Source organism: Ambystoma mexicanum, chromosome 3p (assembly GCF_040938575.1).
Source record: "Ambystoma mexicanum isolate Mex_15411 chromosome 3p, UKY_AmexF1_1, whole genome shotgun sequence".
Taxonomy (NCBI): Eukaryota; Metazoa; Chordata; class Amphibia; order Caudata; family Ambystomatidae; genus Ambystoma; species Ambystoma mexicanum.
The window spans coordinates 957,237,022-957,249,601 of NC_090925.1; the positions used below are offsets into that span (position 1 = coordinate 957,237,022).

General features: G+C 46.4%; 1 protein-coding gene across 1 annotated transcript in view; it reads left to right on the forward strand.

The window, feature by feature from the left end:
* Window positions 1–12,580, forward strand: part of PIGU (phosphatidylinositol glycan anchor biosynthesis class U) — a 700,531-nt gene that overhangs the window by 252,594 nt on the left and 435,357 nt on the right. Inside the window, exon 7 of the mRNA XM_069652261.1 lies at window positions 1,940–2,037. Coding sequence (XP_069508362.1) covers window positions 1,940–2,037 — 98 coding nt within the window. The remainder of the gene's footprint in view (window positions 1–1,939; window positions 2,038–12,580) is intronic.

Here is a 12,580-nt window from a genome sequence, read left to right on the forward strand (position 1 = left end):
CGCACCCCCTCTGCTGGCTGTACTTCTTTGCTGCTGCAGGAACCAAGTGCCAGGAGACGGGAACGCCAGAATTTAGTGCATCACCTTTAAGCTGGACCCGAGCTCCAGGAAGATCCTCTGGATTCCCTTGAGGCATGACTAACCAAGCCTGAGCCACCTCAACAGAGTGCTGGACCCCAGAAGCAAGCAAAGTCCACAAGGTGTCCAAGAACCGCAGTGGTGCTATTTTCAAGTAGCTGAAAACACGAAGTGACGCTGATCTGAATTGTGCCCATTGCTGCTGCTGCCCTTCAACTCGTAGTGCAGGAGTCCCCAGATGTCCTCCCTCTTGTCCCCATTAATGAGGCCCAGGAACAACAGGATCTGCAGGACTACAACAGGAACAGACAGCTGGAACCTTTTCTTCAGAATCAAGGTATTGTAAAACCCGGGGTACTAACCTCTTGTTGTGTTTAGCTTGCTTGCTCTCACTGGAGACTTGCATTGGCTGCCCTTTGCAGAGTTGCTTGCAGCTTTGCCCTTCACAAGCCTCCCAGCTTGTGACCCAACAGTGATTTCTTTCTGCAACAACATTTTCTTTAACATTGTGCAAGACATTTGTGCTATGCTCAAGAAGTGCCTCAGCTGCCCTAGACTTTGCTCAATTGACATTGGCTGTCCTGGCTCCCTGAAGACTCTTCTTACCCTCTGCCTTGTGTTGATCTGTGTCTCCAGAAAGTCATACATACCTTACTTGTATAGCTGGGAAAGGGTTAACCTATATTTCATTGGGGGATGCTAAAGGGCTTACCTGTGTGAGAAACGTGTTAACCATTGTTTTCTTCCCTAACCTTTTCCTTGTTGCCACAACTTCAATATTACAATTCAAGCGTGAAACATTAGTTAGTAATGAAGTCACCCCAAGGTGTAGGAATATCTATGTGCCATCCCAAAAGGGTTCTTACTTAATTGAACTTAAGGATTGTATTGTTGAAGTATATTTAAGTGTTGCATATTGCTCCCTTCTAAAAAAAAAACAAAATGCTGTTGAATTAATAAACAATATTTTTAATCATGAAACCTTGAGTGTAAGTGTTATTTGAATACCTGTCACTGTGCAACTCTTTACAACCCTACAGCCCACATTGACCCCTCTTGAGAGAAGCCTAGCTGCTCAGTCACTCTACCAACTTGTTTAGTACATACCTACAACAAAGGTTTGGTTGCCTATTGCCAAGAGGACAAGGCTGGTGTAGTCTCTCACAGGGTTACTACATACAATCTTGCCTTTCAGTCTGAAGGACTGGTAAGTTTCCCCATGACAAAATGAGCAAACGGCCAAGAGAGTGAGGCTGAAGGCTTCACTTCCCTGCAAAAAGTCAAGACGGGTTCAAAATCAAGAGCAAAAAGCTTGCATGGGGGTCCATAGAATACGAAGGGAAAGTTGCCTAAAAATACATCTTTTCCAACAGTCATATAACCGAGAACGTGGATGTTACTGGGTTGCTATCCCCTTGTATGTCTGTTTTGTCAAGGGTGTCGGGATGAGCTGATCTGGAGGCACCAGATTCAGTAACCACTTACGAAATCATAGGGAACATTGTTTTGACTGTAAAGGGCTTTTGCTCTAACATCACATACAGGACTCCGCCTTGTGACTTGTCCCCGATACCATTTCCCAAAGACTTTTATTTTTTTTTTTTTGGTCGATTTATGATGTTCCTATACATGATTAGGTTCAGTGATTTAAACACAAACATATGTTTCAGAGTATCCTCAAATTCAAATGTCCCCACACTTTGTTCTTTCTAGAGACCTGTGTTGGCTGCTAATAACCTAAATCATAACAAATACATGGTCTCACGGCTGTCCATTTGCATTGAAAGTATTAATGTATAAAGTGGATTGAGTTTATTGTCTCTGAATAACCACAAATATGTTGGTTTGAATCTCTTCCTAGGCAGTGCCATTCTCAGTGCTGTGTTTCTGGCTTTAGCGACTTACCAGTCGTTGTACCCTCTCACCTTATTTGCACCAGCGTTGCTGTATCTTCTACAGGTAATGTACATCAAACCTGCTTTATTGATTTCTGTAAAAAAGCTCCATATTGAACTTTTCTTTTTTCTTACATCACCTGTCGTGTAAGAAGCATACATCAATAACATGGATCATGTCAGTTGTTTCAAATGTCTCATTCAGCTGCTGGTTAGCTTACTATTCAGACCAATGGTTTTCTCTTAAGTTAATGGATTAGAGCGCAATAATGTTACCCATCTGTCTGAAACATTGGTTCCAAATCCAGAAATAATGTGCTGGGCAACTTCTTCTGGGGGCAAAACTAAATTAGGGAACAGTTTCTGTGGCTATATTGTTGTATCCTCTTAGGAGTTGAAAAACAGCAAACCAGCACAAGGGAGATTTAAACTCATGCGCAACTTGCCCAAGGGCTTTAAGGTGATCATTACAGTGATAACATTTTTGTTAAGCAACAGACAGGTTATCGAATTAACTTGACCTCTTTTGCTGAACTTATTTTAACTACAGGCCTCACACCGCCCATCTCTTGTGGCATCCAAGTAGACCTGCACACAAGCATTTCATTCAGAGAAGTGGATATTGTAGTAGTGCCAACATTATCCGGTCTCTCCCAAAGCTCTGTTAGTTGTTTTAGTTAAAACGTAAACACAATTATGTGCCTTGAATGTGGCAGCAAATCTAAGTAAGCAGTCAATGTTGAATATTGCTCTCTGTCATTCCCTCCTTTCCAACTACTTAGAAACCCCTGCTTCAAATGCCACAATGCAATTTTAAGAAAGCATAATTGCGTAGAGTAGGACCCACATGCATGCATCTCACTCTGCGAGCTGTCCCTATCTGTCCATCACAAACCACAAAGCACCTGATGTTTTTCTGCCTTCTGTGCAGGTCGGGATTTGATTTTGTACTGTCTTCAACGCCTCCCTTTTTGGGTGTCTGCCTTAGAAAGGCCACTCCCCCTCTCTTAGTAAAACCACTCCATTGTTTTGGTTGGATTGCTTATTTTTTCAAATTGTTCTGCTATTGCTGGTGTCTCCCTCATCTGCATGCTGTACATGCCAAATTTTAAATAGTGCTTTTGTTAAAGGGGAAATTGCAAAGCCGCTAATCAACATCATGATTGTGTCCGGTGTCTCAAAAATGTTCTCCCTTTGACTTTGTATGAGTTGAGCAGAGGAAATTCACCTGGGGTACCAACAAAGTCGACTTCTTTACACGTTGCTGATGGGCCTGGTATAATAGGCAACAGAATACTTTGTCAGACACTGCAAAGAAGCCACATTGAGCACGAGTTTTGTGTACCAGGGTGAAATCTGACCCACCCCTCCCTCCCCTTTCACGACCTATAAAGTAAGATTCAGGGTGGTCAGTCTTCTGGGCATATTCTATAAACGCTCTTATAGCCAAGGGATTGGGTGCAGCAGTGGGTCTAGGCGATTCTCTGCAACATGCTCTGAGCGTGGGTGGAGGGACAAGCGCTTTGGGTTTGCTGTGCATCGCCAGGGGCGCTGTGGCTTTTGGTATGGCGAGTCTCACCGGTTGCATAACAGGGGGGTAACCAGGCAGAGACATGGTTAAGTGGGCAGGCAACTCTAGTATGGCAGAGGGGCTGCATCCGCCACAATCTGGTCTTGCACTGTGATACCGAGACAACCAGAAGCAAGTGCCTTCTGGATGCGGGCTGAAGGTAGAAAGAGGGAGGGACGTGGAAGTGAAATGTTAGCATGACAAGAAACACATAGTGCTTTGGGCTATGGGATTGCACAAGCCAACTACAGTAAAGAGTAGTGCCGGCTTACCTCTGTTTATTTGCCGGTCCCTCGTTGTGGGTGGATTCCGTTGTAGTCTGGTTTGGTGGGTCAAGGCAGAGAGCAGCAGAGAGCTTCTTAGGCCTTGTGCATCATCCGTTGGCATTGGTCGGCTTCGCCAGTCGGCTTGGTCGTTCCATGCTGATTTACTGATCATTCCTCCACTCGTGCTGCAGGATGATTGTTGTAGCAACAGGGGTCACGTTGCTCGTTTCGGCGGCTGCCATCTTCATGGATGTTCCTTTTTGATGCAGTTGAATGGCTTCACCTAGCTCAGGGTCTTGTGGGTGTCCCAGGGTGGGCCGGGGCTGTGCTGACTGAACTGGCTGATTGGCAGGAGCAGCATTTGACTACTGGAGCCAAGGATCCAAAGCATGAGGCTGCGATGGAATGAATGTTGGATGACTGCTTCTGGGACCACTATTGTCAAAGCCATCTGCTGCAAGGAGAATCTTGGCTATTCTATCAACAGGGGAGACCATCAACGGTGCCTCCCTCCCTTGAACTGGTGTTATAACCAGTTCTGACCTTTGCTGCGATGTGGTGATCCCCCTGGGGCTCGGAGAAGTTGTGTGCCTGTAGCTGCAATATACATCCTGTACGCCTAATTCAGAGATCCTGAGCCATCATACCTGAAGAGCCTATGTGCGGGTCACTTCAACTGCTAAATTGCATATATGGCATGCTATGGGTCATCCAACATTGTGGTAGGAAAAGCAGAACTTCATTTTATGCATCCTGAGACAAGTGTGAGGAATCAGGAATGAAACTTGGACACAAGTTAGCCATTTTTTTCGTTAGACATTTATTGAAAATAAAAGGGTTTGGAAAAGGCCTCCCTGACCATTCTCTAAGAGGAATGTCCCTACCTAAAACCAAAACTAAAGATCTGTCTTTGCCAGAATAACAAAATGAAAACTGTCCTCGTGTCCAAAAGTTCTATTCTGATCCTCACACTAAGAACTAAACTACAAGGTGAATAGAGAAAAGTCTTAACCTTAGGTGCTTGAAAAGAGTTAATAAATGAAGAATAAATGGTTCCAACCCAAAAGTTCTCCAAGGACAAAGAGTCTTTGTTCCAGAGGGTGATCCCCCTTCCCCTGGATTTTTCGTCAATAACGAAAAGTTCTCAAAAAGGAAAAAGGTCCTTGTTTCAGAGGATGGTTCCCTTCACCTTGATTTCCTCTTCAACACACATGATTTTTTATCTAACAGTTCTTTCTTGTGTCTTTCTTGGCCCACAATAACACTGTCATATACTGGGCTGATTATCTTTCTAATTGTCTTTCAGGGTTCCTGGTATCCCTTCCTTCCAGGAAATTACTCCTCATCTTCTATTCAACACAGTCCTGATATGTCTTCTCAGAACTTCTGGTATCCACACTCTTGCAATTGCCTGGTATGCTCCTCCCAGGGCTTTTTGTACTCCCACACATGTAATGTCCTGATATACTTTCCTGCCAGGGCGTCTTGTATTCACACACACTTTGTACTCCCCTGCCATCGATTTTTATATTCATGCAATGTTTCTCTCTACTCCCCTAGTTGTGCATCCCCTCTGTTGCAGAATACATCTTCGAGGGGATTGGGTCCTCCGACGTATTCCATATCTATGACAGTAATCACCACAGCTGTGCTGCTTCGGAAAATCTTCCTGCGTCCATGACGTCGATACGCTGCCCTCGAGGACTTCCTCCGACGTCACTGGATGTTATAAGTAGGACACACGACGCCCGTAGCCTCAGTTCCATTTTATTCTGCGGACTTGTTCGCTTCGGAGATCCCGCCGCGCCTTTACTCTTTGGAGTTTCTGTTCTTTATCGGTTCTTCGAACCTGTTCGTTTGTGAAGTTATCCTTCGTGATGTCTACCTCGCCTTCCACCCCGCGTCCGGGCTTTAAGAAGTGCGGGGACTGTGGGTCCAAGATGTCGGTGACGGACTCGCACAACGCCTGCCTCTGGTGCCTCGGGGAGGCCCATGACACGGATGATTGTGTCGACTGCCAGTCGCTTATGTCCAAAGCCTTGCGCAAGAAGAAACTGTCGGTAGGTAAGGTGTCCAAGCCACAGAAGTCGAGGTCTGCGGGGCTTGCGACGGATGATTCGAGGGGCGACTCTCTGCATCGACGTCGAAGTCCAGTGGGTCTCGGTCCCGGAGTAGGTCCCGCCACTCCTCTGCCTCTTCGAGGCACTCCCGGAAGCGCCGTCATCGGTCGCCTTCTCCTTCCTCATCCGAGGACTCCACCAGTCGGCGGGTCGTTTATCCCACCAAGCATGCAACGCCGGAGGAATGGGCTTCCTTCGGTAAGAAAATGCAGGCGATTCTTGAATCGCAGGGCACTGGTCCGTCCGCGCCTCCGAGTGGTGTCGGTCGTGATCAGTCGAGAGACACCGCTCGTACGCCTTCGGGCTCGGGTGGTCGGAACGATTCGTGGGAAAGGTCCCGCTCGGACAAGGGGAATCGTTCTCGTCATGCCCGTTCCAGGTCCCGGTCCTGGACGCGCTCGAGACCGTGTGCACCTGTGGTGGCTTCGAGGAAGACGTAGACGCCTGTGGTGCAGAGGTCGTCGACAGACTCTTTCGAGGCTCTGCCTCCGAAGAAGTCGTCGATGCCATCGGCGCCCAGGCTGTCGAGGGACACGCTCAGGGCTCCACCCTCGAGCCCTGTGTCGACGTCGTCGATGCTGTTGGAGCCGCGTTCGGCGTCGACACAGATTCACTCGATGCCCTCGACACCTTTCGAGGCTGTTTCGACGGGGGTACGCCAGGGCACGGTGGAACCCCCTAGAAAGGCTCTGGCCAAGGTCAAGCATGGCTTTGTTCCCCATTCTGTGCCCTCTTACCGCCATCTTGAGTACATTTCAGAGGTGGATGAGGGCTCTGATGATGGCATGGTTCCTGATACGGTGCCAGATGAGATTCTCTTGGGCCATAGCTAAATTGAGGACCTGCGTCAGTCCCTGCACAACGCCAGTGGTCTGGACACCTCACCGGAGGTGGAGTTTTGTAGGCCTGAGCCTGGCACTCATGCCGACTCCTCGTACCGGCGCCTTATGTCTAGGGTCACTGAGTACTTGGGGTGGTCTGCTCCCACAGGGGATTTTCTTCGGGATGACCTTACAGATATCCTCGACCACAACAACAGGGCTTCACCTGGCAATTCAAAGGTCCAGGAGGATGCAGCAAGCTTCGTTCACGGATCCTTCATCAGGTGTTTCTCCGAGTGGTCAACTCTGCCTTTGGTCCCAAAATCCTCACCTTCTATGGAGGTTTCTCCCATTCATCCACAGCTTAGGCTGTCAATCACATAGCAGGATGGCTGTCCTGAAAGGACAGCCAGCCAGCCAATCAGGATTGGTTGCATTGAGGAATTTCTAGAGACAAGGGACAGGAGTTTCGGAACCTCCCTCACATCCTGCCTTTCCAGGCACACTAGAGCCAGAGGCGGGCTGCAGGGCTGCAACCCGCCAAAGTCAAAATGAACAAAGGGCTCAAACCTGGCTCAACGTGAAGAGTAAAACCCAAGACAGACCTCAAAAACAGAAAATGTCAAAAAAGAAGACTGGGGCCATTTTGACTAAATGGTCACCCATGGGTGCTATACTGCAGCTGAGGATTCAGCCCGAGGTAGAAAAGCACAATGGTAGGAAAAGTTAAACCACTGCCACCAGCCATTTAAAGTAGTGAGGGTAACATACAAAATGTTACATGAGAATGTAGGATAAGGGGCTACTAAGTAACCCCGCAGGTAACCCCGCAGCACTCCACATAAAATGGTGTGTGCTGGCCTGTTAGGGAGAATTCTCAGAAATGTGCTAATTCCCTCTACCTTAGAGACCCACAGCTCTTTTTGCTGGACTTTAGGACATTTAATTTATAATCTGGAGAGAGTGAGACCCTGTTCCCACTCTATCACTGTGTTTCTCTTGACTTTGGAGTCTGACAAACTCCATAGGCATCATATTTACATTGTGTCACACAGCACCTTCAGTGCAGTGACACAGGGAAGTCTCTTAGATTTCCCAAGGGTTTAAATACCTTCTCTTGGTGAAACTTCTGTTTCCAAGAGCAGTGAAGTGAAATTGACTTTACTTAAATTTTGTAATTTTCTACACCCAGCACACACTATCTTACCATAGGGTGCTGGAGGGGTTACTTAGTATCCCCTTTTGTCTAGTTTCTCATATAACATTGTTACCCTTTCTACAGTTAATGGCTAGTGGCAGTGGTTTACTTTTTACTACCAGTGTCTGTTTTTACAGTGGGCTGCAATTGCAGCTTCAGTAAGACACCCATGGGTGCCCATTTTGTCAAAATGGCCCTGGTCTTCTTTTTCCGCCATTTCTTGTTGGAAAGTTCCTCCTTGAGATTTACTTTGCCTGCACGCCAAACCAGGTTTGGTCCCGTGGTTTGTTTTGTCTTTGGCGGGATTCACTGGTGAAGCCCGCCTCTGGCTCTAGCGTGTCTGGCCGAAGCAGGAAGTGAGGGAGGTGCCCAAAGCTCCCTGTGCTTAATCCCTTTGGTTACAGGAATGCACCCTAAGGTGATTGGCCGGCTGGCTGTCCTTGGAGGACAGCCACCCTGCTGTGTAATTGTCAGCTAGTCTGGAATGAATGGGAAAAACCAGCATAAAAGGCCAGGCTTTTTGGCTTGGAAGACAGTCGACCACTGGACGAAAGAATCCGAAGAAGAACTTGGAAGAGACGCTCGCTGCAACTCCTGGACTGTTGGTTTGCCCATTGAAGCCCTGCTGCTGTGCTGAAGCTCTGAATTCGCCTCGACTAGAGAAGCCGTGCAAACGATGACTTCTCTCCCTGGGTTGGTGGGACCAATCGACCCCAAGACAAGCTCATCTGGAAATCCTTTCGGATTTCATTGCTGCTGCAGTAACCGAAGTGCCAGGGAGAGGAACACCAAAATCGAGTGAGTGTCTTAAGTGCTGGACCCGAGATGCAAGGAAAGTCTGAAGTGGTATCCGAGAACAGCAGTGTTGCTATTTTGTGTAGACCCGAGGAGCTGAAACCGTGAAGTGCCGCTGAATTGAAGTTTGCCCATTGCTGCCGCCGAGCTTCCCAATGCAGTGCAGGAGTCCCCAGACGTCCACCCTCTTGTCACCACGACTGAGGTCCAGGAACAAAAGGATCTGCAGAGCTGTATAGGAACAGAAGCCAGCTGGACTGATTTCTTCTAACCAAAGGTACTGGAAAATTAAGAGGACTTGTTGTGTAGCCTTAGTTGTTCTCAGTTGAGACTGGTCTTGGTTGCCCTCGCAGAGTTGCTTGCAGCTTTTACCTTCACAAGCCTCCTGGCTTGTGGCCCTTCAAGTGATTCGATTTCTACAAACTTTTCTAAAAACATTGTGCAAGACTTTTGCTTACCTGCAAAGAAGATCTTTAGCGCCCCTAGACGTTGCTCAACTAAAATTGACTGCCCTGGCTCCCTGAGAGACTCTTCGTACCTCTGACTTTGTGCTTTTACCTTTCCCCCATGAAAGGGTTAATTTACTTTGCATTGGAGGGTTCAAAAAGTACTTACCAGTTTATGAAGTATTTGTTAACCTTTGTTTTATTCCCCTATCTAACCTTTGCACCAAACTCAGTGTTGCTCTAAATGTACCAGTGATACATCAATGTCCTAGCTATTTAAGTCGCCTGAGGGTGTAGGAAGTGTCTGTGTGCCATCCCCAATGGGTATAATCTGATTAGAGAAACTAAGAGTGTGTTTTGAAGTATATTTTGAAGTGTTACATGTTTTGCTCCCTTCTGAAGAAGGCTTATATAACTGACTGTTTAATAAATGAATAATTGTTTAATCAAGTAACATTGAGTGTAAGAGTTTATTTGAATATTTGTCGCTGTGAATCTGTGTAAAAACCCTACTGCGCACATTGACCCCTCTTGAGATAAGCCTGGCTGCTCAGCCACACTACCAACCTGTGTAGTACAGACTTGTACCAATGGTTGGGTTCCTATTGCCAGGAGGTCAAGGTTGCTGTAGTCTCCCAAAGGGTACTGCACACAATCCTGCCTAACATGAACCTACAAAGAGAAATGGTAAATAAAGTCAATTTCACTTTACTTTTCTTGGGAACAGTAGTTCACACATGAAAAGGTATTTAAACCTTATGAGAAAACTAAAGTATTTCTCTGTGACACTGCACTGAAGGTGCTGCGTGTCACCATACAAAAAGTAGATGCCTATGGAGTTTGTCAGACTCCAAAAACGGCGGAAACCTATAATCCAAATCCAAATCAGGTCAAAAAACATGAGTGAGAAAAAGGTCTCACTCGCTCAGGGTTAAAATGAAAAAGTCCAGAAGTCCAGCAAAATAGTTGAAGGTAATTGGCATGGAAATGAGAATTCTCTCTAACAAAGACCAATTTATATACTGAGATAAACCGGTATAGGCAGATTAAGCCTGCCCCCCTCCTCCCCCGCACCGCAGAAACACCAGAGGGCGGCAAGACCACACTCCGACTTTTTCGTACGAGGGCTGATATTACACAAACAATTCACAGCCTCACAAAATGAAAAGTGACCCGTAATTACTCCGTTACTGTAGGTTACTCAAGTTTACAACAAAAACGGATCACCAACAAACACAAACACAGATTGCTCGCAACCCCTCTATGTTGTACAAAGTAGGCTCTCAAGTGCTAACAGTGATGTTATGCAAAACCCAGACTCAAAGGCTAACAAGCCAACCGTCACTCTGTGAAGAATGTTCAAGTATATTCAACAATTATCTGCTGATAGTTAATTGCAAGAATGTAAATTCCCTATAGAGCTCAAAGGCTAAATCCCTGCAGTCACTCTGTGAAAAGTATTTGCAGTATGTTAAGCAATAGTCTGCTGATAGTAGCTTGCAGGAATGTCATTTCTCTACAGAGCTCAAAGGCTGAATTCCTGCAGTCACTCTGTAAAACGTGTTCACAATATATTCAACAGTAATATACTGTTGCTTGTAGGAATGTGATTTCCTTACGGGACTCTGAGGCTAAAGGCCCACATTCACTCTGTGGGCAATAATGATTTGTTCTGCAGTAAACCGCGGACAAATATTTGTGCAGAAAAAAGTCCTCACAGAGCTCAAAGACCAATTGCCCGCAGCGCCTCCCAAAGCTTGTTACCAGCACATAGAATTATTTCAATTCCGGGATCTGAGACTCAAGCCAAACTAGGAAGTGTATAAGTAGCGAAGCAGCTGCACAATTCAAAAGTGAAAAACAGATCAAAGGAAAACCCACAGTCTCTTGTCAATTTATCAACATGTTAAGCAAGTCAGAGTCTCGGATCCAGTTGCGGCTTGGACTTATGGACCAATTCCTGCTTCAGAAGTTGAACACAGAGAAAGGGGCTAAGCCGCAGAAGCGCGATGAGGCTTACCACATAATTGAACCGGCGGCAAAGAGGCACGCCCAAGCCGAGCGATGGCTGGAAAACGGCACTTGTAATCTTTAGCAGGTGCTTTGAGGCGAAAACAAAAAACGGCCAGCCTCCCACACGCACCTCTGCCCGCAGGCTGCAGACACTTGCTCGCCTGCTCATGTAGAAATAGTGGGAGGAGGCAATTTACTTGCACAGCTTGTAGAGAGGGAAAACACACGTCCAGGCAGTTGACTGCAGATTGACACTTGCTCGCCACACTTATAGGATGTTTTATTTCCTGTGTATAGGAGACTATTGGGATTTCTCTTGTTCTTGTCTTCACTCCATGGAGATATTTCTCTGGGTGCTCCTCCCAATTGACCATTTGACCATTATCTTACTAGGTTGGGTGTAGAGTATGCTGGCATAAGACGGTTCATCCTTCCTTTCCCTTTCCTATCTTGCTCATCCCTACTGGATGGCTTTACCAATTGTATGGTAGGGAGATCAAATCTGTTTAAGTGGCAATGTTTTGTCAGATGACCATACTCTCCAAAGGAATAATGCTTGGAGTCTAAGTTAAGTGATGGAAGTGTAATAGAGGGCATATCTCCCATTTCACTCCTTACCTCCATGGTGTCCACAACTGGTTCCCTATATTTGTTTGTCCGGCATCTCTCATCTTTGTAGGTCATGGTGGGGTGGTCCTGGGGTGAATGGTTCTTGCTCCCCCTGTCCCAAAGGGCAATCCCCTAAAGGGAATCTCAATTCTTCCCACAATGGATCGAGTTCCATTCTTGTAGGGGATGGGGGTCTAGAGGACAGCTCATCTTCCTCTTCTTCTGTTATTTTTAAGATGTTGATGTCCCATATAGCATCACAGGGTTCTTCTGAGGGTCTCGCCTTTCTAGAATCATGGGGGCATTTTAATAGGAAAGATGGTTCTGGTTTAATCCCTTTTTCAAGGAGAAAATCACCCTCACCCTCACCGGAGGGAGATATGAAAACTGGGTCCTCTGTGGTTTCACAGTATTGTACAGTTTGGTGGGAGTTCTTTATCACTGGGTCAGATGTCCTACTCTTCTCGGGGTGGTTTTCATCGGCCCCAGATCCCATTTTCCAATCGGAGAAACTCTTCACAGAAATTGGAACCTTGGGAAGATGGTTGTATCCCTGTGATCTGATCATACTTGACCTCCCTTTCTGAGGAGGGAAAGAACATTTTCTGCGGTCCCTCACCCTTCAGATAGATGCCCACAGTAATCTCTCTTGCTTTACCCATGGGTCTTGTTGGAGGGAAGATTACCATAACATGTCATATACCAGGCTTCCCATTAATTCTCCCCTCTTGATCTTAATTGGGGTCAAGGAGAAATTTAAGAGAACAAA